This window comes from Gavialis gangeticus, unplaced genomic scaffold (genome assembly GCF_001723915.1).
Source record: "Gavialis gangeticus isolate Ggan-Ray unplaced genomic scaffold, GavGan_comp1, whole genome shotgun sequence".
Classification (NCBI taxonomy): domain Eukaryota; kingdom Metazoa; phylum Chordata; order Crocodylia; family Gavialidae; genus Gavialis; species Gavialis gangeticus.
This window is the reverse complement of record NW_017729018.1, coordinates 9845966-9873958: the sequence shown is the minus strand read 5'-3', so window position 1 is coordinate 9873958 and position 27993 is coordinate 9845966. Positions and strand designations below refer to the sequence as shown.

Below are 27993 nucleotides of genomic sequence, written 5' to 3'. Positions count from 1 at the left end.
TAAAAAAAAAAAAAAAAAAAAAAAAAAACAATCCAGAAACAAACCTGCTAATTCCAGATTTGTAACCCTTGCCCTCTAAACTAATTCCTTCTTAACAGCTTCTTGAGAGGCATGCTGTGCATTTCTTCTACTAACTCCTTCAGTAGGGATATTCTGCCCTCTTAATGAACTTCCTCAGGGGCATTGCAGGCTACGAAAATAATCCTCCTCCTCATAATTAATATATCTGTATAAGGAGATATAACTCAACTGCAACCTCCTAACATTGGATAGATTTTTTTTGGTAACGTAGCAACAGTTGTCCTGGAATTCCCCAATTACACCATAGCTTGTACCCTGGAACTGTGATAATTGTGTTCACACCTGCGGGAGGTCTTGGAGTTTCACATCTAACAGGGTTATTGGCATTGTCTGAAGAGGGAGTGTGCGGGGAGCCGAGGCCATCAGACAGTCTGTTTTAAAGTGGAAGCCAAATATTGCAAGGCTTTGGGTGAGGATACGGGGGTGGGATGTGGGCAAATGATTCCCCTTCCAAATTGCTCCCATCCCGTGAGATGCCAGGACCCTCGGTGGGAACCCGTCGGCCAAACTGGCGTCCCGTTTCCTCCCCTGTGCCCGGTCCCGGTTGGTGATGCATCGAGCGCAGCCGCCAGGCAGGAGCGGGCGTGCACGCTGCACAGGGCCCTTCCTGGTAGCTTGCTGATGGAGGGCTTGGAAGGCTGCTCTCCACCCCCTGGAGGGAGCGGCGCGGGCACACACATCGCACGCGGCCTGGCAGAAGGCTGGTACACTTTCTCGTGTTACCATGGCAATGGTGCCTCCGCTTCTCCCAACTTCGGGGCTCGGGTTTTGCCAGCAGCCTGTTGTTTAGAAAGCACAAAGGGAGAGGTGGCGGCAGAGCGGGCCCCGCATGCCACCGTGAGCAAGGAGTCCTACTCCACCATGGGTCGCCCCTTTCATGGCAGCATTTTTGATCCCGCACAATGCAGTGGCACACGCTGTATGTGTTCGACTGCCTTTGCTCCCTTGCCCAGTCCCCTGGGCTCAGGCTCTAGCTCCATGACTTGCCCCTGAGCAATCGGATGTTGTGCCCTGCAAGACTGGGGAAACAGCCTGAACATCAGAAGTCAGCTCCCGGCTTGAGCCATGGCTGCATGCTCTTACCCTGTGTTACCTCTGCGCTTCATGCCGTGCTAGACAGACTGGGGGATCTGCAAAGAGCCAGTGTGGAGGGGTCCTCAACCTATCCACCTCCGGCCTGCTTTTTTCCGGAAGTGCCGCGCAGCCCCGTCCTCAGGGAAGGTGCATGTGTCCATTACCAGGTAGAAAGTGGGCACCCCCACCTGGAGCTCCCTGCTGAAAATTGGATCCGTGACCCCCTCCTGGCCCACTGTGGGGGTCTCCAAGCACCCAGCTGCCCTCTTTCCTGAGCCCTGAGGAAAGGCAGCCCTCTGCCTGTCTGACTTACTATCCCTGAGAAATCTCCAGGGATGCACCGGGCCATTTGAGAGTCGATTAGACCTTCTTGCAGTTGAATCTAGACCTAGTTAGATGTGAAACTCCAATGGTGAAAATCTACCATCTGTGTCCCAGCAACCCTTCAGGCTACTGCTGTTTCCTTATAGTCCTATTCTTTCATTTTGGTCCAAATTTCATCCATTCTAGGGGTGGGACCCGTTGGAAACCCTTTTTGGCCCTCCCAGACTGACTCCTTGGGCACCCAGTTAGCATTGGGATGCTAAGGGCGGCACGGCATGGCTTAGCATACTTCCTTTTCCAAGAGCGCTGGAGCCTCTGTCACCTGTCCCCATGGGTATCGTGATACTCGGGGCAAACGGGGACTAAGCCAAAGCTGCAGTATTTCAAGAAGGCAGGAGTGTGGGCCCCACCTTCCACCCATGCATGGTCCTGCTTCCCAGCGTTTCTCCTGTGCAGACCTTCAGAGCGGAGCAGAGCCGGCCTCCAAGGTGCTCCCTAACGTGCAGCTGCTCCCACTTATATTTAGCAGAGGGTGATACCGGGGTCTCCATATCTCTACCACCCACTGCTGCTAGCCTCGGCCCAGCTTTGTCACAGATGGCAGATTTTCGCTCCCGTCTTGAGACAGAAGGATGTATCAGAGGCTGTTGTGATTTCCACTGAATTGATCTGAAACCCTCCGCTGCTTTGTCTGTCTCTCGCTCTCTTTAAAACCTGTCCATCCGCTCCCGCGTGGAGATCAGTCCGAGTAAATGCTCCTCCTCCCTTTTTTTCTCTGTCTCACGCGCTCTCTCTCCAACCTTTGCCCTGACAGCTAACCAACCCGCTTTATTAACCTTAGCTAGTTCCTAACCCTAACTAGATGCTAACCTCTCTCTCTAGCAAATAACCTAACCTCTTAACTAGACGTTGACTCTAACTAGACTCTAATAGCCTAACACTATAACACTTCTTTTCCCTCGTCCCCTTTGGAAATAATTAAATAATGGTTAGATGTAATGAGTCAATAAATATATATATATATATGTATTTTTTTACCTTCTATCCTGAAATTGGTGCATCCACAAGGCAGGTAAGATGAATGAGGCTAAAGGATGAGAAGGAAGGGGTTGTCTGGTGGTTAAGGCAGTGGATGGACAGTCAGGAGCCCTGTGTCCTGTCCTTGCCTCTGCTGCAGACTTCCCTCTGTGATGTTCTTGTCTGGGCCTCAGTTTCCCCATCTGTAAAAATGGGGGTAATAATACTGCTGTACCTGAATTGGGGTGGGCTGCGAACCATTATAAGATCTTTGGCTGGAAGGCACTGGAAAATGGCAGAGTATTATTACAGTCACTGAGAAGCCATCCTATTTGTGGTAAGGGAGAGTTTGCAGTGGGATTTGCAGAATCGGCCCTGTTTTCAGGATGGGGGTAAAAAACATTACTAAGCTGTGCAGAAAATCTGAATGCCAGCGGAGAAAACGATCCTCCATGTTTTCCAAGGAAGATGGTTTCCAGCAACACTGAGAGGGTGGCAGTTTGTCAAAGGGGGAAGGGGGAGCAACGGGCAGGGCTCAGGTGGGTCACTGGCTCCGATGTTACTCCCTCTGTCATGGACCTGTGCACAGGCAAAAAGGTCACGCTGGGCTCTGCCAGGGCAAGGAGCTGGAGGGGGATTGACCAGCAACTGCCCTGGGTTGGGAGCGGTGGCTAACCCCTCTGCGGCCTTCCTGGTTATATTAGCAGTGGCGTGGCCTCGCTTCTTAGCCCCAGCTCTTCCAGCCTCCGGCTGCCTGGTTTCGTTATTCTGCAGACCCCACAGAGTCATTCTTGGTATAACGTTGGGACCCCAAACAAGGGCATTATGGGAAACTCCATGCCCTAATTGCATCCGTAGCACGGGCATGGCATTGGAAGCCAGGTTTGACTTTAGGCAGATCACTTCCTTCCAACAGGTCTTGGTCTCCTTGCCTGAGATAACAGGGTGATAACACCAATCCATGTGCCCGTAGGGGTAGGAGGATGAACACAGGCTCGTCAGCGGGTATCAGTGGCAGGTAGTAACGCTGGCTTACGTGTAGCTGGGAATTTGGAGACTTCCTGTCCCTTCTGACCAGCGGTGGGATCATGAATTTAGCCAGCATCTGGACTTTGAGGCAGAGTTCCCTGGCGTATGATTAAACAGGCTGAATTGGATTGCTCTGCAAAGAACATCTCTCCTCCTCTCCCCCTCCAGTCTGCCCATTTAATTAAAAATGACAGCAGGTAGCTTAGGAGTTGTCCTGCTGGGAACCGTCTTCCTTGACTTGGGTCCTTTTCCCACTGGCAGCCCAGGTGTGTTCATTTTTTTTTTCACTCCTTTCACTTCTTTTTTGTTTTCCTTGCAGAAGGTACTCCGATCCGAGGTAAGAGACCTCACTCTCTCACTCACCCCACTCTCTCCACTCAGTTCCACTCAATTCCTGTTTTGTGTGATCTGTGCTTGGCCCCAAAGCTCGTGGTTGTTGCTGTCATTTCCTGTCCTGCGTCACCTCCCTGGATATTTTATTTCTGTTCAATGTCTGCCCTAATCGTAAATACGGCACCCATGTCCGTCTCTGTCCGCTGGGTGGATTTGCCTCTTGTTTCTTGAACACACGGCTCAATTGCTGCTGCGTGCAATGAATGGTGCAGGTGGAGGAGCTGATCTGTCCAGGGCTTGGAAGTGCATTTCTGGCATTAAATGCTGTCACAGTTTGGTAGCCACTCAGGGCTGCATCATGGTTGGTACTAAGTTGATGAAGGGGGCTTGGCACTGATGGTGAAGGGACTTGGCACTCACCATCCCAGTGCCCTGCTCTGTATAGTATCAGAGCCTTCCTTTTCCCCTCTGATCTCGGGTGTTTCTGGGAGCTGTATCCTTGGTAAGTAACTTCCACGGTCCGTCTACACGGTTCGAAAGGAGCTCGAAGGGAGGTTGACCAGCCGCAGCGGTTGCAGTTCCCTGGGACTTCAGCACGTGATGCCTGTAGGGCCATTGGGACATACAAGGTGTCACTTGTAGGCCCTTCTCACTTTGGCTGCATCTACACGGGGAGATTTCAAACCCCATAATTCTTCCCCAGTCAAATCAATAGCAGGAGCTGGAGGCAGGGTGTTTTGATCACCGTGTTTTATCACATGGCTTTCAGCAGGACCTGTCAGCATTCAGCTCTGCTACTGCTAGTGCCAGTGAAGATGCATGGGTGGAGAATGAATGGGGCTTTATTTCCATAATGTAGACAAGACCCTGGAGTCCATTGCAGCCGGCAGCTGCATCTTTCTGTGGCTGGCCCAGGGTTTCGGTTTGAAGCCTCCCCCCGTGCTCCCCATTCATACGGGCACCACCGCGAGCCAAATAAAGCTTTTGTCTCGGACGAGTGGAACCAGCCCACAAATTCACCCGAATGAACAAAAGCTCCTACAGACACCCAGTCAGCCCAGCCTCCTCCTCCTCCCTGCCAGGCTCGCACACAACACGGCGTTCCCTGCTTTTACTTCTGTACAAAACCTGCCTAGCTGAAGTCTCGATGGGAAACTCCTGACCCGTTTGGTTTTCAAGTTGCTCTTCAGGACTGGAATGCCCATCAGTTTCTTTGCTGAGATTTAGCTTTGAGGGTTTTGTTATTTTTTTTTTTTAAATCCTATTCAGTCTGTGTTTGGGAGCTGCCCAGATGCCAGGAGCCCTAGCAAGAGTAATACCCTCCCCCTTTCTCTCTTGCACACACGCTCACGCCCTCCGCTCCCCTTCTGTACGCACCATGCTTTCTTCTCCACGTGCACTCGCAGATGCACGGCACCTGCCTGGTGTGCAGACACGTCGACTCTCTCTTTCCTGAAGAATCGGCACTCAACGTTGATGCCAGTTGCCCCTCTTTCATTTAGGACCCTGTCCGCCTTATGAAACCAAGCTGGGATTTCTCAGAGAGTCAGAAATATTGTAGGGCCGTGGTTTCTGTCTGCATCTCTGTGAATAACCAAGTATAATATGCAAAACAAAAAGCGATATTATATTGGTTTATTTCTATAACGTGTGCTTGAAGTGGAGTTTTGCAGACCTGGAGCCTTCTCAGGTAAAAGACAGAGGTGATTTTCATCTGTTTAGCGCATGCTGCATAATTGTGCGTGTCTGTTCTTTAAATAGCTGATAATAGGAGTGCTTAGTCTGGATTCAGAGCATATTCTCATAAACTGAAAGCATTTACAGATTGAAGAACAGCCATTATTTTCATTGGCTGGTCAGATGGGCTGACCAATCCGATAGGAAAACAAAAAAGAAAGAAGTTCATTAAATATCAGGACTCGTGGTAGAGGTGATCTCTTTTATTAGACCAACAAGATTTTTGCAACAACAAAAAAAAAAAAAGTTTATTAAATATCAGGACTCGTGGTAGAGGTGATCTCTTTTATTAGACCAACAAGATTTTTGCAACAACAAAAAAAAAAAAAACCTAATTGCAAGCTTTTGGACACAAACACCCTTCTTTGCAAAAATCTAGTTCCTAGATTTCATGGCTGGAAGGGACCCCACGAGATCATCGGGTCCAGCCCCCAGATCATCGGATAGCTGGTCTAATAAAAGCACCTCCACCATAAACCCTGATTCCTTTTGCCTCTAGGCCAATGCAGCTACAACCTGGATACCTTTATTAAATATTGCATTATTGGAGTTTTTGCTTGGGAGCATTCACTGATGGGCATTGTGCTTTTCCAGTGCTGTTTTAGTCTTTCTTTGAGACTAGTATTTTTATACAAGCAAGACCCAACAGCGACCAGGACAGCACATGAAAGTTTCCTCTCCCCCTTGGAAAATGGCTGCTTCAGGTGAGGGTGGATGCCAACTTGCAGGGCAGTAGGGGAGAGCTCATACTGCTTGTGCTGCTGTTGCAGATAGCGATTGAGGACCTGCATTGGGGTACAGGTCCAGCAGTGCCCCTGCCTGGGACCACCAGCCATGAGAATAGTTAAGTCTTGGCACCAACGCTCAAGGACTTTGGCCCAGTGTTCGGTTCCTGGGGAAAAACCCAGATTTGGTGCCAGACCTCCTCTTACTGACTCTGTGACTAATAATGCCTTTGCTGCCGTCTTCTTCTGTCCCACCAGGTGGCCTGCAAATCGAGAGCAGCGAGGAGACGGATCAGGGGAAGTATGAATGTGTGGCCAGCAACAGCGCCGGGGTGCGCTACTCGTCACCCGCTAACCTTTACGTGAGAGGTAGGGAGCGCCTCGGCTCAGAACGCTGGCAAATCTGCCCCGCGGCCTTGCTTTGCCCTTGCCGTTTGATCCGAGCCTTTCTTAAAGCAAGGGGGAGGCGTTGATGTTGAGACGGGTTGTTATGCCGTGCTGCTGAGCTCGGGGAGGGAGAGGACCTCTTGAAACAAGCACCAGGGCTCTCCACCATTGGCTGGGTCCCCCTGGCGCTGGAGGCAGTGGCAGCTGCAGTGTTGCCCGCCTCAGCGGTGCTCAGCTCTGCCTTGTGCTGTCTCCCACCCCCAAAATGGGTGGATGGCTCTTGTCCCTTTTTTTTTTTCTTTACTACTGCACCCTGAGCAGCAACACGAAGGCCTCTTGCCATTCACTGATGTTCCTGCAATGCCTGAAACTCCCCAGGCACTGCACAAACACATAGAGAGAGACAGCCCCCACCCCAAAGAGACCCGATCCTCAGCACCAGACCGGCTTTGATCCCCACGCTGCCCTGGGCATTTGGCCCAAGAGCATCACCAGCTCGTTGGCCGAGAGAGGAGGGATCAGGCTGTGATGCAGAGCGAGTCCTGAGGTTACCCCCGTCCTCATAAAGGCTTCTCCCTGGGGGAAGCGGGACGGTTTTGGCACAGCTGGGTGACCTCTGGAAGAGGGGAGGGTGCTCTCAGCTCCCTGGGGTGAGCCCGCTCTCCCTTGAAGGGGAGCATTGGGGTGGGAGCCTTCTGCTCGCCCAGCTCGGGGAGAGCAAGTAATGGGTGACTGCACCTGCAGTGAGGCACAGGGGGAATCCCAGCTCGCCCAGTCCCCTTTAGGGGAGCATTGAGGCACGGCACTGTTTCCATCCAGAAGATGCAGAGTCCGCCTACCCCCGGCTCCCGCACAGCCTGCCTGGGCACGTGAGCACGGGCAAAGCGGGCGTAGCCATCCTGCCCCCGTGCAGCCGGTGGGTGAGCGCCCTTTCCAGAGCAGCGTGGGGCTGGGCAAGGCAGGGTACTGCCCCGCACTTGAGGTCCTCCTCTAGTCCTTTCTGGGTCAGTGACCCCTGCCTTTTCTTTGCTGTTCGTGTGGTTGAAGCCCTCGGACCTGGGACATATTCTTCGGTGTAGTTCTGGACTAATATTTTTCCCGCAGCAGAACCCTTTGCTAAGGAGAGCAGGGCCTGCCCCTCTCCCGTTAAGACCACCATTGGAAAAACAAATGTTGCATCCCAGCAAACTGTTCCCATTTTCATCTCATGTGGCCTCAGAAGCGCAAACCCCCCCCACCCATGCTGACGCTGCAGTTAAACGCAGACCCATGCTCTTGTGTACGCTCCTCTCTCTTTCTTTCTCTCTCTGTCTCTCTCTGTGTCTCACGTTCACTAAATCACATGCACATGGAGAGAAGGCTTTTAATTATTTAATCTTCCCAAGCTAAATTTTTAAAGAGGCTTTTGTGGCCAGCTGGAAAATTGCGTTTTGGAATTCTCCCCTGCTGTCTGAGCTCTGAAATTCCACCGTTGGGAGCATAAATCTGGGAATGTGATATCACACAAGGGCTAAATGGGTTTTTTTAAGAAATGTGTTTTTATTGGTGGTATTTTATTTCCCAAACTCCCCACCTTTATGCGGTGAAAGCTAGCCAACATCCAACGGCTGTCATCCTCGAGAGCTCCTTTTCTCGATCCCTGGATGAATCTCAGGTCCGAGTAGATGGCCATCGCCATACCAAAAATGACCTGTGTGCTTCTGAGGCCTCTCTAATAGGCAAACCCAGCATGAACAGGCCTGGAGGGTGCAGAAAAACACTGTGGAAGAGAGCTCGGCTTGTGGTTTGGGTGGTTTCATGCTGTTTAATTCCTTGTTTCTTGTGTGTTAACTTTGCGGAAAGGTAACGAAGTCCCGAAACTCCATCGCTTCTGGGGGGAGTTCACGTACTTCCCCCTTCCCGACCTTCCCCCACCCCCTCCCTCCCCCCGTTTTCGTTTCAAAAAAGTCTCGAACATGCTTGTGTTTCCAATTGACATGTTTCTCCCATAACATGCTTGTCTCTATAGAGTACCTGGGATAGGAGTTGTAAGTTTTAACGTTGCAAGGAAATGTCTTTTCTTCTTCTAATTTTTTATTTTTATTTTTTTTTAAAGTCAGGCCTGCATTGGAAAATTAGCGCCAGCCAAGTTGGGGGGAGTGGGATGTGGTAGGGGTGGGAGACAGACAAGCTGGGGGGAGGGTAAAGGGGGGGTGTCCAATTTCGGGGGGGACAACCTTTACACCCAGGTCTACTCTGCCTGGTCTAATCTCCACTTCCCCGTCCCGAAACATCAGCCAGGCTTATGAAGGTGAGAGCTCGCTGGTGGGGTTGGCCCCTCCATTGGGTGCTGAATTTGGATTGTATGCAATCTGACCGCTTCGCAGAGCTTGGATGCTCCGAAACAAGCCCTTCAACTCGGATGGGAGGGAGAAAAAGGAAGGAAGGAAGGAAGGGAAAAAGGAAAAACAAAAAACAAAAAAGGGTCGTTACTACCTTCTTTCTTTTTTTCTTTCTTTTTATTTTGGTTAAAAGAGAAAAAAAAACAATCAATTTGCAGCTGACAGCCTTGAGAAGGCCTTTTTTTACTCTCTCTGTGTTTCCCCTATTTTTCTCTTCTCCTCATGTCATTGTGTTCCGCATCAAACCCCCTTAACATCCCTCAGAGCTACGAGAAGGTTGGTGTGGTTTTTTTCTTTTTTACTTTCTTTACCCACATTTTTACATTCTTAAGAGAAAAAAAAAAAATTAAAAAAAAAAAAAAAAAATAAAAAAAAAAAAAAAAAAGAGAAAAAGCAAGAAATCTTTAAGATGAGCGAGACCCGCCCGTTCCCGGGTCTCGCCGAGATGAGTTGAGTTGCATTGTGGGCCTCTCTATGCATCCTTTGGTAATGTTGCTGAGTTCTTGCACTTTTTTGTCGTCATGGTTACCTTGCCGTTTGGACATTGGGCCTGGTGCATGAAAGGAGAATGTAACGATCTTCTTTGCATGCCACTCTTTTCAATTAGTTCTTCTTATTTTTTTGGTTTTTTGGTTTTTTTTGTTTCCTATATAGATAAATATATATGACATTTATTTTCCAGTTCTGGTTTCTTTCGAGTGGATTTGTTTTTGGTTTCTCCTTTTGGATTTTTTGCTTTTTCTTGATTTTCCTCTTTCGGTTCGGATTGATTATGCTGTGCTGCAATTTATTCCAAACGCATTGTGAGAAGCCAGTGTTCCTGCCCCCGTTGGTAACTGAACTCCCTGACCCCCCCTCGGAGGAAAGGAGTCACACAGCTCTAACTCCTGGCGGTGGAAGCGCTGTAACGGGGGTCCACCTTTGGTTCTGGGGAGGGGGAGGCAAGAGTAGGAAACCCTGGGTGGTGGTGTCGGTGGATCTCGCTCTCTCTCTCGCATCATTTCACTAGAACGACCTGTTCCCTGTCGTCCCCGGACCATAGACTCTGCACCCAAAATAGGCCCCGATTCCTATTCCAAGGACCTTGCCATTATACACCCTCCTCATTTCCCACTGACGATACCCTAGAGTCCCTCCACGTAGGAGCTAGTACCTGCAGCCCAAGACAGAGAGATCAACCCTGCCTTCGACGCACGCACGGGGTGGTGGATCTCATCAGAGACGCATGCCACCCTTGTTCGTGGAGGACCCCGCTATGCCAAGGCAAGCAGCTACCCGGGGCAGGGCTGTCCGCTGGGGGGTGGCCAGAGGTCACGGTTTTACCCCTCGCCCACCTTGTTTAACCAGCTCGTGCCTGGAGCCGACTTTCAGGACCATGGACCTGACCCCAAAACGGAGAGATCCTCTTTCTCCAAAGGGACGTGGGTAGGCTGCACGGCAGAGGGACGCTCCAGGGAGGCTGGCTTGACGAGTCTGGCCACTCAATCTCTGTTGTGAACCGCAAGCTGTCCGACGAGCGGCATATTCTGGTTGGAAAATTTTGTCCTGAGAGCCTTGTTCCCCTCCCCTACATCCCCCCATTAATCCCTTAGATATCCCCTGTATAAGGGGATGCACACCCCCCCGGCCAACCCCGGGGAAGAGCAGGCTGGTAGGGTTTGTACTGTGCTATAATCCCCCGAGGCTTTGGCCTTTACAAACCAGACTGCTCTTCTCTCCCCTATCCATAGCTCCCCTTCCCACTAGGCCTTATTCCACAATACCAGACCAGGCAGTGGCTTTCCTAGCGTACAGGTCTTAAAGCTGTGTGATTTTTTTTGAGAAATCCAGTGCAGTATGGACACAGTATCTGTCTCTCTCTTTCTCTCTCGCTCTCTCTCTCTTTCTCTCTGTTTGTCTTTCTCCTTCTCTTAAGATGCTGAGATTTCAGTGCTCGGACCCTCAGTGCTGGTAATTCCCCCCTCTTTTCCCTCCGACACCCATAGGTACAAGAATACCACTCAGAAATGCTGCGTTGTTGCCCACGTCTTTCTGAAGTGGCCAGCTGTGGCTCTTTCAGTTCCAACTGTTGCCCCCCGCCACCTCCCAAAAACCAAAAAATCCACTATAAAAATATCTATTAAAAACAGCAGAGAGGGCAGAGCCTGAAATGAGAAGTCCCCATCCCACCTCCCTCCTCCCCAGGGCTACCAGCCCCTCTTACAATTGCCACTAATGCCAGAATTTGCCTTCATGAATAGGTGCATGAGTGTAAGGGCTTAGGTGCACTAAAAAGGGCTTTATACACTTTCTTTATGGATGTATTTATTTTGGTCTTGATAAAAATGTTTCTAATGTGCCCACCTGGCCCTGCCAAGGGTGGAACCGCTTGGCTGCTCTCCAGCGTGGCAGGTTACGCAGACCCAAGGTGATCCAAGAAGCTCTTAGGCCTAAATCCTTTTTTAAGCTCCAATAATAACAACCATAAAATAAAGCTAAAAACGACGCGGGTGCCAGGCAGTGGAGTGAGGCTTGGCAAGTGCATCGGGGCAGGACATCTACCTAAAACCCGAACTCAGCCAGGGGCTACCGGGCTGGCCGTGGAAATCGCTAAGTGAGGGTCTCTGGGCAGCATTAAGCAGGCAGTCAGATTTGATGGCCCCAGTGATCCAAACCCGTGAACGTCTGCCAAAGTCTCTGAGGAGATGCTCCTTCAGGCCCTACCGAGGCCGTGCGGAGAAAGCAGGATGCATTTCTGGAGGAGGCTCCGTGGAGGAAGTAGAAGCAGGGCTCCAGAAGGGCCTGGGATCACTGAAGAATATTTGGATATTCTGTGACTTAAAACCTGATTTTCAAAGGGTAGGCACCTAAAATGCAGAGAGATTCAAAAGCGCCTAAGAGCGTCCATTGATTTGAGATTGCGGGGAGGGGGTCTGCCCTGCTACGGCACTTCTGAAAATCCCTGCAGATGCGGCTGCCTCCTTAGACACACATTTGGCCCTTAGTGACGGTGAATAAGGGGATGATCCAAAGCTCAGCAAAGTCAATGGGGGTGTTTCCATTGACGTTGGTGGACTTTGTATCAGGCCTTCCACATGGGATGATGGTGGAAGGGGAGTTTTTTTGCAAGCCGAGTGCCTCTTCACCTTGCAGCTGATGGGGATCCCACCGTGCTGGAGCTTATCCTAGGGCAGCTGCAGGGACAGTTTGGAAGCACGTCTGCAGGCTCAGGCAGGATAGGGAGGAACAAGTCTTGAAGCTTGACAGTGTTTGGATCACGGCCATATGGGCTGGAGCACCCATTCGCCTTTGAGAGACAAACCCGGGGTAGACTCTGCGTCTGACGGCCACTTCCCCAAAGCATAACCGAGCCGAAAAGCAAAAGATCCCAGGCTCTGCCGGTTGATAACATGCCTGAAGCCAAAGGGCCGTGCCAAACATAAAACAGAACAGATCGCCATTGTCCTTGTCTAGATTGGGCCACGGGCATACGACAGACTCTCTTGATCCAAGCGGCCTCTTGTTTGGCTCGAGAAGGAGTATTACATATCAGGATTTGAAGTCCCTCCAAGCCCTTTTCTTGTAAAACAATGACGAGGGAAGCCAGGTGGCACATCAGGGCGTGCCACGAGCAAGGCTTCAGCAACCTCTGGACATGCGAAGCTATCACTGCTACACTTCTGTGTCTTGGGAGAAGTTAATTGCTTAGCTCTGAGCATCTCCAAAAACTTCCCTAAGGCTTGGCAGCTGGTGGCCTCTTCAGCAGCTGCGGTGCCATAAGGGTAACCACAGCCCTTTTCCCCCCGCTCATCCTGTTGCTCTGCCCTTTGCAAGCCTGGTGCAACTGCAGGTGTTTAAAAAGCTGCACAATGCATGTGTGTTCCCTCTGCTTCCAGCATAAGTAGGGTAGATCATTTCTGGCCCAGCTGTCAGCAGATCTGTAGCCCGGTCGCTGACACTAGGGGCTGGGCGCACCCTTTGCTGGGGTTATTTCTCTTTCCTGCCCGGAGCAGGGGTTAGGGGGGCTGGACCCGATGATCTCGCAAGGTCCCGTCTAGCCCTAAACTTGGGTGAATCCGTCTAGCCTGACAATCCGGTTTTTGCTGAGAATATTCCAAATATTCTTCAGGGTCCTAGGAAAAGACCAAGTTGCTCAGAGACTAAAGATGAAAGCAAGCCAGGGATTAAATAGGTAACAGTCACACTGAGGCGGTTTTAAAAAAACCGCTCGTTTCAGAGCTGGGTTGGATGCTCTGAAAGCCAGCGTCGCTCAAGAAATACCATCTAACCAGCGCATTAAACTAATTATAAACTAAAAAATAATTGCTGCCCCCTTTCGTAGAGAGGTGGGCAAGCTAGGGTCACGCACAAGTCGAGTCAACGAGAGCGGCCCGCGGCTACCGATGTCCCTCAATAGGCCTGGAGGATGCTGCTAAATCCCTGCACTTCCAGTCGAGGCTCACGGGAAAATACGGCAGTCGTACTCTAGAAGTGAAAGAGCAGCGTCGGGGCGCAACTCTGGAGCAGGATGCTCATGCAGACTCTAAAATCCTGAGCATCTTAAATCCATGCCATAATAGCATTAATATAATCCGGTTCCCGTCCAGGGTGGAGGGGAAGGGAAGGTAGCGCCCCTCGAGAAGACCGCCACCTCATTGTAGACCCCCTTTCATGCCATCTTCCAGAATCCCATTAATGCTGGAATTCAGGGAGGGGGAATGACGATTAACATTGCAGAGCACCGCTCCTGCTCTCGCAGGCCCGCCTAGCGCCTCCAAGCAAGGGGGAGCGCCCTGTACACGTTTGGGGTGTCCTCAGCTCTGAAATTCTAGAGTTTAAAAAAAAAACCAACCAAAAAACCAAAACGAAAAAAGCAAACCACTGACTTTGCTGTGTTTCTGCAGAAGGATTTCTCAAGGGCACCAAGAACCGCAACTGGAAACAAAAACTCTATCTATAGAGGGCACTTTGCAGGAACACTGTGCTGTACTGATCTCGAAATCTCTGCCTGCCTGTGTCTCCTACACCTTTTGCATCGCTGTTCTCTTTGTTTTAGGGGAAAAAAATTAGATTACACCTTGTCAAATTAAAAAAAAAAAAAAAGTGCGTCTAATATTACGGCAGCCGCGACAGCGCTGCTTGGAAATCATTTGGGCTTAGACGACTTGCTATTCAATCGTGTAAAAGGAAAAGAAAAATTAAAAAAGACCAGAGATGTTCAGCCAGCCTGTCACTCGACTGACACATTATGAAAGTGGCAAAATAATCACGCTGATTGGGAAGGTAACGACTGCAAATTTGTCCTCCGGTCCCAACCCAGATCACGGTCTGGTTTCCTTATTGGTGTCCTTTTCTTAATTTAGCATCAGCAGAAATTAGGCAGGAGATTGGGCAGGAGGAGGGGAGACTCCTTGTCCTCTGGAGGGACGGAGGTCGGAAATCCAAACCCAACCAGCCTTACCCCAACAGAACAAACCTCCAATTTGGATTTGGAGAGGGCGAAGGGAGGGGAGAGAGGGACAGAGAGAGAGAAAGAGAGGGAGAGGCGGCTGCACGGAGAGCCCAGGGGGCAGGGAGAAGCGACCTTTTGGGAGGGGAGGACAGGTGTAATCTAAGCTTCACTAATAACGTAGAGGCTGCACATTATTTTGGCACCCTTTCCCTTACCCCGTCCTCATTTTGGAGTAAGACGGAATGACTCCTGTCTCGCCAAAATGGCCGATAATGTCCGCCTTCTCACCTCATTTGGAGCAGCGGCTTGCTGAGTGTCAAAATGTTAATGCCATTCGGTTTTGTTTGGTGCTTTTCACCAGTCACTTCATTTCTTTAATTTTCCTTTCACGAGTTTCTTTTCAATTTTTTTTTTTTTGTTGTTGTTCATTTCCTTGTTCCTTTGAATCGGTTTCATGTGAATCGGGGTTTGAAGTGACGGGTCCTTGTCTAGCGTGCCTTCCCGGTCCCCTTGCTTCGCCCTGTCCTAACATTGCGCCCCTAAGCTAATCTGGAAGGGGGGTGGAAAGCGAAATCGGTGGGTTTCTTCCGTGCAAACTGATTGATCAGTCCTCAGACTTCTCTCACCGGTCCTGGGACCACGTTGTAAGGGCGGCTATTCCGGTGTTGCAAAACCCAACACGGATCTTCCAGAGTCTCTTCCAGCCAGGTCTGTATGTTCACCCCCTCGAAAATGTCGGTGTTGCCCCCCCTGGATCCTCAGGTTGTCTTTCTAACCTGGGAGGGCTGGGGGGGAAATTGGATCATAACCTCTGGATGGCAATAATGAACTGAAAATACTGCTCACAGAACACAGCCTGGGGCAGTCTCCCTGCATTAGGGAGAAGCAGCAAAACCAGGCTTCACCTGCCCCATCAGAAGGTAAAAACTGTAGAACGTGGTTTATTTGTGAAGTTTCTAACGAATTTTAGGGTAGACGCAACTTTTGAGGCACAAAAAATTGACCTGATGGACAAGACAGCCCCTTTCCAACAAGCACGTTGGGAGGGTGGCATGGAGGGAGTCTCTTCAGAGAACCACAATGGCAGGGCGTTGTTGGTGGGGAGCAGTATCCTTTTTTAAAAAGTGCTGTTGGGCATCGAAGCGGTGCATGTGGGGGTGTGTGTGTGGCAGATGTCGTGTAACTGGGCTTCTGGGGAGCTAACATCCATCCCAAACATCCTCAGCGAGCTCAGGAAGGCTTGGATACTGAGTCTCCATCTGTCTCCTACATCTACATAAAACCAGTAGAGGTTTGACAGTGGTTTCAGACATTGGGAAGGGGCAGGAAGAGACATCTGACTGTTACTGTTCACAGTGGGTAGCACCTCTAGGGACCCCAGTCATGGTAGGTGTTGCACAGACCCAGAACAAAGAGATTTTTCCCTGGCCCGGGAACCTTATAATAGTATAAAAGAGACGAATATAAATCTCAGCCCAAATTTTTCCATTGTTCACCTTCCCCCAAAGGCCATGCTCCTCTTATAACACTGATCCTGCAAGGCACTTGCAGAGCTATCTGGTAGCAGCTCCAGGTTGGGATCCCGAAGCAGCAGTAGCAGGTAGCTCCTGGGCCCTTGTTGCTCAAAGCTGAATGGTCTTCAGGTGGGGGTGATAGTCAGAGAAGTTGACAGTAAATAGCATCATGGGGCAGAGCGATGAATGCCTGTAGGGAAGACTGTGTTCCCCGTCTCTGCCTACCAGTCTGCTTGGGGAGGAGGAGAGGGAGGATGCTGTGCATTGTTTCCCCTTTTAGCTGCCTCCCGCATGGGGACCAAGGACATGGGTTAGCTGTATGGTGCTGCACAGCCAGCAGGTAGGATAGTCCAGCCCTGTAACCCCATCCCTGGCTCCCACGTCCGTCCCAGCAAGTCTTACCCCTGGTGAGTGCGAGCCAGGAAAAGCCCTAACTTCTTCCTTTCTAAAGAAATTCAGACCGGCAATGAAAACGCATCCCCTAGCCCTCTCCCTCCCCAGCAGAACCCCTTTCTAAACCTGATCCACCTGGGTCCAGGTTGCCGTCAGCGTGGAGCCCCAAGGAGATACAGCTGTCCTGCCGTGGTTTCTAATGGAGATGGTGCCTGAACCACGCAGCGACTTGGTACCGGGTCAGTGTTAGCTTCTGGTTTCGCTGGAAGTAGCTCCTGCTGTTACCTTGCCACCCTGCTCTTCTATCATCCATTGGGTTCAGTGACCCTCTCACATGGACTTCCCAGTCCGTTCGCTGCCATCCAGGCCAGAGGCTCCTGTGGTTGAACAAGCAGGGCTGTCTGACAGCAAAAGCAGGGCACGAGCTTCCTGATGGCTGGATTCAGCCGCTGGCCCTGCCAGAACAGCCCCCTGCTCCCTGGCTCTGCCCTGGGGGTAATAAATGACACTTGTAAAGCTCGGTGAGCGTAGACCGGAAGGACGAGGCTGCTGTATATTTGTCCTGAACATCGTTTATGCCAAGGTGAGACTCCTACATGCAGCTCAGCTTTGAGAAGGAAGGGGTGTAAAGATTGGAAGAAACCTATCGCTGCCTTAATGGTCTCTAAAAGACCCCCAGTTGCAGTTCACCAGCCCCTTCTTTGCACGGAAGGAAGTTCTTGCTCTCTTGGGGTTTACTTCCCGAGCATGCAAGTGTCTCCAGTAGCAGAACCGGGGGCTTCCCGTTGCATTTTTTTCTGTCTGCAAATCCCTTCTTCCAGCCTGAGCGAGCTGCGAGAGCTCTCAATTCAGTCTCTCTGCTGCCGTTCAAGCTTTCTTTCCCAAGGCTCTGACCTAGAAACTGACCTGGAGCATTGCAGTTTGTGCAGTCTCATGTCAACGCTCAAACAGTAGCAGGTCGGCGATTAAAATAAATAGCAGCAAGATGGTTTGGAGGAAGGCTTGCTTGCTGCCCAGGCCCTTAGCAGACCTATTGCAACGGGCCGCTGAGCGTTTCTCATTACGGGAAACTCTCTTGTCACTGCCCTGAGTCCTCCCAGGCCTATGTGCAGGGACTCCCGTACTAATGCAGGTGGCACTCTCACTGCCCGGGCTCATGTGTGCATGCATGTGTGTGTGTGCGTGTCCTCGTGAAGCTTTTTTTAAACCAGGATACAGCCCCAGGAGGACTGCAGCTCCCAACCATCTCTGCCCTTGCACTGCCAGCCTGCTTCCAAGTTGTCCCCTTCATAAGATTTCTCCTTGGCATCAGGACTTCCTCTTGGCCTCGTTTTTTGCAAAGCCTGGCAGCGCCGTTCCAGGAGCCGAGCGGCGATGCCAAACTGAGGCCCCAAAGGCCTGACCTGAAAACCGGAGCGATGGGGGGTGTTTGCGGGGCAGGGCACAGGCTTGTGTTTTGTGAGCAGATGATCCCCATCTTCCCCCGTGCCAACGAGCAAGCCGGCGGTAGGGGTTGGTTCCCTTCAGACTCCGATTCTCAGCACTCTGCTGCCCATTGAACAATGCTTTTCAGTTGTTGAAATTCTGGTTTGTTCTTTTCCTTCCTTTTTTTTGTTCCTTTTCTGTTAATTAACTTCCGTTTGAATTAACGTGTCTTGTTCTGTTTCCATGACAACTCCGTGTTTGCATCCCACCTTGCCGTTGTTTGTTGCTGTTGATGCTGTTTGCTGACCGGATCTTGTCCGTCAGTGTATGTCTCCCCATTTCTCCTCGCCTCCCCCTGCCCCACCTCCCCCAGGAAGTTACGTATCAGCCCCCTCCTCAGGAGACTCATCCCACCCCAGATCTGTCTGCATGTGACCCCACTTGTTTCTTTTCAAGTTCTCTCCATCTTGTCTCAGATGTGACTAGCGCAGTCTTCACGTGGCTCCATTTTCTGAAACGCTGCCGGCGTCGGGGGAATGGCTGGGCTCCGGCTCCCATCAAAGCTGAGAAACCCGGCCGCAGCGGAAAGAAGGATGGGACCAGTAGCCGGGGCACATCCTGCAGGGCCCAGCGCCGCCCTTGCACACGTGGCCGTGTCAGCCCCATGGGAGACTCCTGCCAGTGTACCCCAGCCAGAGACCTCCTGTCCCATCTGCCCCCAGCCACTGCTGGCACACTCGCTTCTCCTCGACCCTGGCCCAGCTGGGAAGAGGCCTTGCCTCTCCTCTTCAAAGTCATGGTGGTCAACGTGGCTGTGTCTTGGCCAACTTTCCTAGCCAGAACCAGGGTCCAGTAGGGCTTATACACTCCCACCATCTCTCTGTGTCTAGGTAGGGATCCATCTCCAAGCACCAGTGTCTAAGTAAGGTTATGCCTCCTGTGCCGTGTCCCTTTCTCTATGACATCAAGGTAGGGAGATGCATCCCCCACCCTTGTACCCAGGATCTCCCCTACGTCAAGTCCCCTGAGGCTTTCTGCCCCCACGCTAAGGGCTGGTCCATGGGTGCTGCTTGAGGTGGAGATGCCGGCGTATGGGTTTGCAGGGGAAGGCAGAAGCTGCTTTTCCCATTGAATCCCATCACAGGGGAGCAGTTTCTGACCTTTCAGTTTTGAAGGGAGCTGGGTAAAGGGCGACTGTCATTAGCCGATGGCAGTGGCACTGGGGAGGGAGCCCAGCAAGAGGTTTCCGATGGTTATTATGGTGTGGGCTGAGACTGAGCAGCTGCTCAGCAGAGGTTCTCACTAAGTGCGTCTACACATGCGCAGTAACCAAAACTACTGCACAGTACGGTCACGTGTCTACGGGCACACACCTGTACTGCACAGTCAATATGGCAGCTGACTTGAGCGTAAATTTGAGACCTGCATCATGCAGGTATCAAATTTATGCCCAATTAGTTACTGCGCAGTAACGCACGTGTAGATGTTCCTGCCCAGGGCAGGGGGTCAGGCTTGATGATCTGTTCAGGTCTCTTCTGACCCAAAAACTGTGAAACTACTGCCCAGTAACACTGTGTGTGTGGACTGACTTGGGACTAACTTTAGTCTCAAGTCAGTCCACACAACGTTAATGCACTTTAACGCCTGCACGTGTAGATGGCCTATTCCCGGTTACTGCGGAGTAACTGACCGTGCAGTAAATTTAAGCCAGCGTAAATGCACGTGTAGACACTCCCACTGTCTCTCTTGTAGGGTGCAACAGCCTGGTCCAAATTCTGTTCCTAAATCATAGAGTCATAGGGAAGTTGGCCTGGAAGGGACCTCTATAGGTCATCTAGTCCAACTCCGTGCCTGAGGCAGGATCATCCCTATCCAAACCATCCTAGAGAAATCCATTATCCAACCTCTTAGCAAAACTACAGTCAGTCTTTCCTCCCAGCCCCATGCAACCAGCCAAGCCCAGAAATATGGGAACTAGCCATAGTATAGTAAAGGAATAGGAGGGGTGTTAGACACCCCTAACAAATGAACGCTTAGGAGTATGAAGCAGGTGGGTGCATGCTACCTGCATGGATGGCAGTACTGCAAACATGGAGAGGAAGGCTCTCCAGTCAGACTGGGACCTGGCTGTGCTCCCCACTGCCAGTGCAGGAAGGTGGTAGTTCACTGAAACCTTGTCCATCCTCCCCAGGGCAGGGCAGGCCGTGGTTTTGCAGTCATTCCCGTCAGAAGAGAGAGCCTTTCCCAGCAGCATCCCTGTTCTCGACACCTTGCTCGGCGTTTGAGACGCGTGGCCGTGCAGCTTCTGTGGCTGTGCTGCTCGGCACCCAGGCCGACTTCCAGCCAGATCAGGTGTGTCCATGCAAGCTGCACTTGCACCTTTGACTGCAGTGGCAGACCAACCTGCAGGCTCAGTGAAATAATGCGGGGCGCCTAGCACAGGTGGGGGCTCAGGGAGACCCGGGGATCGTGCTGGCTGTGCTGGTAACAGCCGGTGTAGATCCCTTCTAAAAGCCAGGAGCTGAGTTAGTCGCTCAGTTGGGCTTTCTCACTCGTCCCTTCTCCTTACTTGGTCCGCTAGGAAAGCCCCCGCCTCGTCCCTCCGTCCAGTCCCAGTCCCTTCAGAAAATGGAGCCACAGAAACGGCGCCCTCTCCTTTGCGTCCATGTTCTTATTGTGTAAGGTCTGGAAGCTGCATCCACCTCTCTGCTAAGGAGATGCACAGAACATGTCACTGTTTTCTCAACGTTCAAGTTTCATTACCTCGTTTTTCTTATTATTATTAATTCTATTCTATTTATTATTCCGCCAGGGCTGAGATGTGACAATGTGAGCCACCACATTGGGTCACATCAGCTAGAAAAAGTATGCAGCATTAAAGTGGGTTTCCCCCTCCCCATCCCCCTCTCTCTTTCTCTCTTTCTCTCTCCCCCTGTCCTCTTCCTCCTTGTCTTCCTCTCTCTCTTTTTCTCCACTATTCATGTGGGCATTTGCTAGCAGCCCATAAGTTATATTCCTCTGCATTTTCCTATCTCTCTGTCCCTGTCTCTCTCTCTCTCTCTCTCTCTCTCTCTCTCGCTCGCTCGCTCTCTCTTTCTCTCTCTCTTTTTTACCTATTTTGCATGATGTTTGTGACTCTGAGAGCTGCATCTATCGATGGAACCGTGTCAGATCTTAAAGAGGCTTCGTTAGGGTTTCTATACCCGAAAACCACAAAAATTTCATTAGAGTTTCTCATCTTTTCCGCTGTCGCTCCAGGGGGGGCTGCCTCCTCCTGGACGGTTCGCACACATGCACAAACACGAACTAAATTGTAGCCTGCTCTGGGGACCCCGTCTCCCCCTCTCTTTGCCGTGCAGGTGGCGTCTCTGGAGATTGGGGAAGGATCTCTTTTTCGTCTTCTGCATCTCTCCCTGAATCCTCCCCCCTCTCCAGGTCTCCACCGATTGAAGGCCTTTCCAACAAAGACAGATTCGTGGAAGCTGCTTCTTCCCCCTCCCTACCCAATTCCCCCCCACCACCACCTCCTCCTTCTCCGTTTCCCTCCACGCCTGCTGGAAATGAGAGCCCGCTGGTGTGAGAGTGGTCTTGTCCGAGGGCACCAGCCCCTTTGGAGAAGGGAGGCGCTTGCAAGGAAAACGCGGTGGTGGGGGTCGTCCCGGATTTCCGTGGGAGGAGGTGGAAGGGACGAATCGGACCCAAAAGACAAGGGGAGGAGCAGGCATTTGGGGACACGGAGCAGGGAGCTGGGGCCCCGGAAGCTGTGGAGGAGACTTTTCGATGCGCATAAAGCCAGCTCTTGTCAGTAAAGATGAGAAATTGCTAATAAATTTTTGTGTATTTATCTGTGCTGTGATGGGTCTAATCTTGATCAATGGAACCCTGTTGCTATGAAATATCGCTTTATGTCTATATTCTATATATTGTTTGTGAAGTAACATTTATTTGAAGTTTGATTTTTTTGGTTTGGTTTTTGATTTGTTTGTTTTTTTTCTATTGGTTTCATTTTGTTTTTTTAATGAAGGAAAAATATCGTAACCACAACCCCCATCTATATTTAAATTATCTTCTGCTCTTTTTTTCTTTTTCTCCCCTTTTTGTCTTTCTTTTCTTTTCTTTTTTTCTTTTCTTCTTTTTTCTTTCTTTTTTTTTTCCCCCCTTCCCGTTTCTTTTTTTTCTGTTACCTCTGTGCGTCTCATCCGCAGTTCGTCGGGTGGCCCCGCGCTTCTCCATCCTGCCCGTCAGCCATGAAATCATGCCCGGGGGCAACGTCAACATCACCTGCGTGGCAGTGGGTTCACCCATGCCCTATGTAAAATGGATGCAGGGCGCAGAGGACCTGACGCCAGAAGATGACATGCCGGTGGGCCGCAATGTCCTAGAGCTCACCGATGTCAAGGACTCGGCCAACTATACCTGCGTGGCCATGTCCAGCCTGGGAGTCATAGAGGCTGTGGCCCAGATCACGGTGAAATGTAAGAGAGCGTGAGCATGCGTGTGCGAGTGTGTGTGTAGCTTCTGTGAAGATGCACGTGTGTGCATGGTCAGACATGTGAGCATGGGGGAATGTGCATGAATGAGCATGAGACTGCAGGACCTTGCATTTGGGCATGCCTTTAGGAATACATGTGCGTGTGCACGAGATGAGAAACATGGTTGTATGACCATGCATGGGAGCGTGTGGAGGCATGGTCATGCATGTAGGCATGTGGTCACGCACGTACGTGCGCGTGAGAAGTGATGAGCATGGTGTAAGCATGTGGGGGCATGACTTCCAGGGACTGCGTGTGCAAATCTAAGCCCGTGTGAGCAAATAGTTGCGTGGGTGCATGGGCAGGAATGTGCACGCTTGTGTGTGTGTGTGCAGGCATGCGAGTGTGTTCGTGACTGTGATGTTCTAGTGCATGGGTGCCTGGGTATGCCAAGACGCAAAGAAATCCCCAATAAATGGAAAGCCAAAGGCCTCGCCCACTTCCCATTGCTGGCTTGGGGCTTTCCCTGACTTTGGAGTTGCCTTTATTTAGGACACTGAGGTTCAAACCCCTGCATATGCATTACCAGTGCTGGGATGTGGGGCTGGCTGGCCAATTTGTGGACATCTGCGAGCAGCCAAGGGACTTGCTCCCTGCTCTTGATCCAGAGTTGGAGGAGTCAGAGCAGGTCCTGAGGACCTGCCTGCTTCTAGCCTGTAGTCCCTCGCGCTAGAGCCTAGTCCGGGTGTCTCGGAGAAGCATCCTCTATTGCCCCAGTGAATGAGATCCAGCTTCAGGCTAGTGATCCTGAAAAGGAGGGCAGGTGATATCTTTAAGCAGGTCCTGATGTGTATGTGGGGCACTACTGAACTCTGGGTTGAGCTGGTGTCTGCTCTGAGCACTGACACCTTCCATAAGGGTTTTGGGGATGGAGCTGGGAGTGGGGATGGAAAGAAAATAGATACCATTTTGTCAGAGCATCCAGCTCAGGGAGTGCAGACAGGACAACAGGGTCCAGAGCTTGCCTATAAGGACAGCCCCTGGGCTAGAGTGCATCCTTGGAGAAAGGGTGGGTCTAGAGCATGGCCTGAAGAGCCAAAACAAGAGTATGCTCTTTCAGCTTTCTAGATGTAGATAGAGCAACCTGCACGCCTAGAGCAGAGGTGTCAAACATACGACCTGCAGGCTGGATTTGGCCTGCAGAGCCTTTCTCTCCAGCCTGCTGGGCTACCAGAGGGCACCAGAATTTGGGCCCTTTGGCCCCATAGGTCATGACCATCAGCAGCGAACTTGGCTTGCCCCCACTGCCACCAGACCTCGCACCACTCCTGCTCCTGCTATAACTTGCTCTAGCCCCTGGGCCCCTGCCATCACCACCCTTGCCACTGCAGCAGCCCTCATGCCCCAGGCGGGATCCAGCCCCATCGTCCAGATCTGGCCGGGGGCCCTGGTGAATTTGACACCCCTGCTCTAGAGGAAGCCATGCAGCAGCTGCATGCCACCGATGCAGAGCGAGGCAGCAACTTCCACACGTAAGGGCAGCTAGCGATACAGAATGAGACGTTTCCCCCCGCTCTCCCGGAGCTGCGAGCGAAGCCCCGGCGCGGTGTGAGCTGGTGGATGCTCAGTTGAAGCCTGCGTTAATGATTCCAGATGTTTAGTTGAACACTTTCATTTGATGGAGCAGTTTAAGGAGGGTAATAAAGAGCGTAACTAGGTTCATAATATTTCAGCAGCACTTTACGGAACAGCCGCGCTGCGATCCGTGTGCTGCTGACGGCTTGTGGGGCCCTAACAAGCCAATTAGGCACCGTTTTAGCATATGGTTTTAAAGCGACTGTTCTTCCCAATCCTCAGCACTCCCTAAGGCTCCTGGAACACCTATGGTAACAGAGACCACTGCAACAAGCATCACCATCACGTGGGACTCCGGGAACCCCGATCCCGTGTCCTACTACGTCATCGAGTACAAGTCTAAGAGCCAGGACGGCCCTTACCAGATCAAAGAGGATATCACCACCACCCGCTACAGCATCGGGGGACTCAGCCCCAACTCGGAGTATGAGATCTGGGTGTCGGCCGTCAACAGCATTGGGCAGGGGCCTCCCAGTGAGTCTGTGGTGACCCGCACTGGGGAGCAGGCGCCGGCTAGCGCTCCTCGCAACGTCCAGGGACGCATGCTGAGCAGCAACACCATGATCATCCAGTGGGAAGAGCCAGTGGAGCCCAACGGGCAGATCCGTGGCTACCGGGTGTATTACACCATGGAGCCGGACCAGCCCGTCAGCAACTGGCAGAAGCACAACATGGACGACAGCCTCTTGACCACAGTGGGCAGCCTCCTGGAGGACGAAACCTACACCGTCCGGGTCCTGGCCTTCACGTCCGTGGGAGATGGGCCTCTCTCTGACCCCATCCAGGTTAAAACACAGCAAGGAGGTGAGTTCAGACCCCGCATAGGCGCAGACGCACCGGGCTGCGATAGATGCTTCCTGGAGGGAGGGGTGGCTAGCTGACTCGCCGTGTAGCGAGGCTGTTATGCCCGTGGCTCTCCCCAGAGCATCTCCCTTTTGCAGGACATCTATGGTTTGAATAGCAGCAACTGTGCAGGGAGGACAGTCTTATGTAGTGGTTGGAGCAGAGGACCTGGGCATGAGGACTCCTGAGTCCTGTCTAGTAGGCAAGTAGAAGACAGGAGTCTGTTTTCTCCTTGACCGTGGTGCCTCTGTGTCTTGGTTTCTCCACCTCTAAGGCTGTGGTGAAGCTTAGGTGGCATCCCCCAAACACGCTGCGATCCGGAGAGCTGTAGGGGTGTGGAGCCTTATTTTGTCTGCCTCTTGGCCAGGGTAAAAAAAACCTGCTCTGGTGGACGCCTGGTAGTGGTTTTAGGCCAAGTGGGAATTGGGTTTCCCCATCTGCGAGATGCTGGCCAGAATGCCCTTTCCTATGTAGGGCACTGGATGAAAGGAAGGGTTTGTTCTTCCCTTCCTGCAATGGATCATTTTTCCTCCCCTTGTAATTGGGAGCTTGCTTCCAGGCTTGAATCCACAGGCCTTTGTATAGTGGAGAAGGGAATTTGCTCTCCCAACAAGAGGGTCTTAGCTCTGTCCCGGTCACGTGGGGGTGGAGAACTCTAGCTCTTGGCAGGGGGGCCTAATGGAAAGAGATGTGTCCTGCCCCGGGGCTGGCGGACATCTTTGGTCTGCAAGTCCTCTAGACCAGCCACTCTCATGGCCCTGCTGGGTGAATAAAGACCTTCCGTCCCTCGTGGATTAGGACTTTGCACCCCAGCAGTCTCCCGCGGACACACCTTGAAGGAGAGGCGGGGATCTTTTAAAGGACCAAGTCAACCAGGTCCCCATCTATCTCCCTTCTCCTCCTCTGCCCTCTCCTTCCCCGCCCTGCGGGTGCCTCTTCTGCCGGCCTCAGTTCCTGGGCAGCCGATGAATTTCCGAGCAGAAGCTAAGACCGAGACCAGCATCCTGCTCTCGTGGAGCCCTCCCCGTCAGGAGATCATAGTGAAGTATGACCTCCTCTTCCGGGAAGGAGACCACAGCAGGGAGGTAAGTCTTGAGAGGACCTCGTGCGGTGCCGGACGACCCCCGTGCCTCGTTACCCCTGGGATATCAATGGCCCTCTGTCCGCGGAGGGACTGCAGGAGAGCTGGGGGAAGCAGAGCGCTTTTATTTCGGGGCGTCTCTGCTGCTGCTGCTCCTCGTTTCTTGGTTTTATTTCCTCTTCCCCCTTGCCCACATCCAGGTGTCGAGGACCTTCGATCCCGCAACCTCATTCATGGTGGAAAACCTGAAGCCCAACACTGAGTATGTCTTCCGGCTGGCTGCCCGCTCAGATCTGGGCCTGGGGGCCTTCACCCCGGAGGTCCGGGAGCGCACCCTGCAGTCTAGTAGGTGTCTCTCCTTTCCCACCCTTCTCTGACGGGAAGACAGTCAGGGAGCCAGAGATGGTGGGCGCAGGGGTATGGACCTGGGGGTCCGCGAGCTATACGTGGCACCGTCCCCTCAGCAGAGGATGAAGCATCTAGGGTTACTTGTGGGGAAGAGAGGGCGAGTTGGAGGACCCCCGTTTCTCGGAGGGTGCAAGTTAGCACCGTGCGGTTGAGAGCAGGAGACGTGAGCAGCTCGCCGGAGCGAGCTGAGCACGTCCCATGGGCCCTTGACGCTGAACATGCTCAGTGAGGATGGCTTCCCACCACCCCCCATGAGGCTATCTATGGTCTGGTTCATTAACAAGAAGGAGCTCACGGCTCGGGGTCGGGGCTGGGGGGGCAGAGGGATGCGGCTTGCTTTGAAAGCGCTCTCAGCAAGAGGTTTGCGAGTGGCAGGGCAGGGGAGAAAAGGCGGCGATTAATAAAACCAACGTTGTCGTCGGTCTCAGGGAAAGCAGCCCCCACCTCATTGCTCATAAACGACTTCACAGCCCGCGGGAACACGGCCTGCTCTCTGGAGCCAGTGCCGGAGATGGGCCATGTCATGCTTGAAGGGGGGGTTGCTAACGACACCGGGGCAGAGTGTACGTCACCAAAACGTGCTGGTTTTAGTTTAATGGATTGTCTCCCTTCACTGTTGCCCTGGGGATGGCCAACCCTGGACGGCAATATTTCAACCTGGGCTTTTCACAGATCTTTGCTTTTAAACGAGGTGTTTTTTTTTCACTGCATGAGTGGCTGTGGCAGCTGTTCTTTGTGTTTTCTGTCTCCTCTCATCTCTACTAAATCACTCGGCCGCAGTTAGGAGTTAGCCGCGAGCAAAACTAACTCAGAAATGGCTCTGGTCAGCGTGAGGAGAGAGAGCGAGAGAGCGCGCTCCTATCTCTCCGAGTCCTTAACAAGCGGGAGTTGCAGCCTGACGGCTGGGCGGCCTGCCTTGCCTTCCTGTGCCGAGTGTTGCTTCCTTCCCCCTCTCCTGCAAATGGGAAGAAAAGGAGCATCTGGGTCTCTGCCTCCACACAAAATTTCTCACTGGGGCTTGCTCGGGGCTCCAGGCCATTCAGAGATGATTTCCATTACTCCATCAAATGTTTTAAACTATAGACAACCTATAACCCCCTCCAAAAAAAAAACCCAACAACAACCCAACTTTTCTTGAATTTGCAACCCTGCTGGTTGTGGCTCTGACCAAGGTTGACACCATTAGAGGGAGTCAGCACTGAGAAATAATGAGTGAATGGTAAAAAGATAGGCATTGAAACTTTTCCTGACTCGTCTTTGGTTTTGCAAGAGCTTCTGGGAGCTGTGGGGAGGGATGGAGAGGGGAGAAGTTTTCAAACCTCTGCTCTCTGGTTGGGTACATGCAGGTTGGCGGGGGGGCACTGGCTCTAGGGGTTAGGAGGTTTCCCCTAAAGGGTGACAAGGAGAGAGCATGGGGGAGGCGGGAATGGTTTTTATCCTGGCGCAAGCCCAGAACGAGGCCTAATTCGATTCTGTGTCGTTTGGCTGCGTAGGCCCAGTTGTTAGCGACATGAATTTAATGCTCTTAAGAACCTCAGCTGGGAGCTGTCCGTATTTTGTAATGTGGTGAAACATTTTTTCCTGGCTGGCTGCTGGAGGAACGAGTCAAGTCTCCCCATCCGGGCGGCACTCTTCGGCTCGCAGATCTTCTGGCTCGGGACAGGCTTTTGTGTCTTCCTTCTGCAGCCCCTTTTCTGTTCAGC

The 27993-nt window shown here is 51.9% G+C and overlaps 1 protein-coding gene across 15 annotated transcripts in view; it reads left to right on the top strand.

Annotated features, from left to right (window-relative positions):
* Positions 1-27993, top strand: part of PTPRS (protein tyrosine phosphatase, receptor type S) — a 208540-nt gene that overhangs the window by 105382 nt on the left and 75165 nt on the right. For 7 of the 15 annotated variants that reach the window (XM_019513457.1, XM_019513455.1, XM_019513448.1 and 4 more), the window contains exons 7-13: positions 3845-3862; positions 6579-6689; positions 9353-9364; positions 22057-22326; positions 24181-24762; positions 25753-25886; positions 26083-26227. In XM_019513457.1, the coding sequence (XP_019369002.1) occupies positions 3845-3862; positions 6579-6689; positions 9353-9364; positions 22057-22326; positions 24181-24762; positions 25753-25886; positions 26083-26227 (1272 nt within the window). The remainder of the gene's footprint in view (positions 1-3844; positions 3863-6578; positions 6690-9352; positions 9365-22056; positions 22327-24180; positions 24763-25752; positions 25887-26082; positions 26228-27993) is intronic. The other 8 variants (XM_019513459.1, XM_019513454.1, XM_019513453.1 and 5 more) reach the window with 3 other exon arrangements.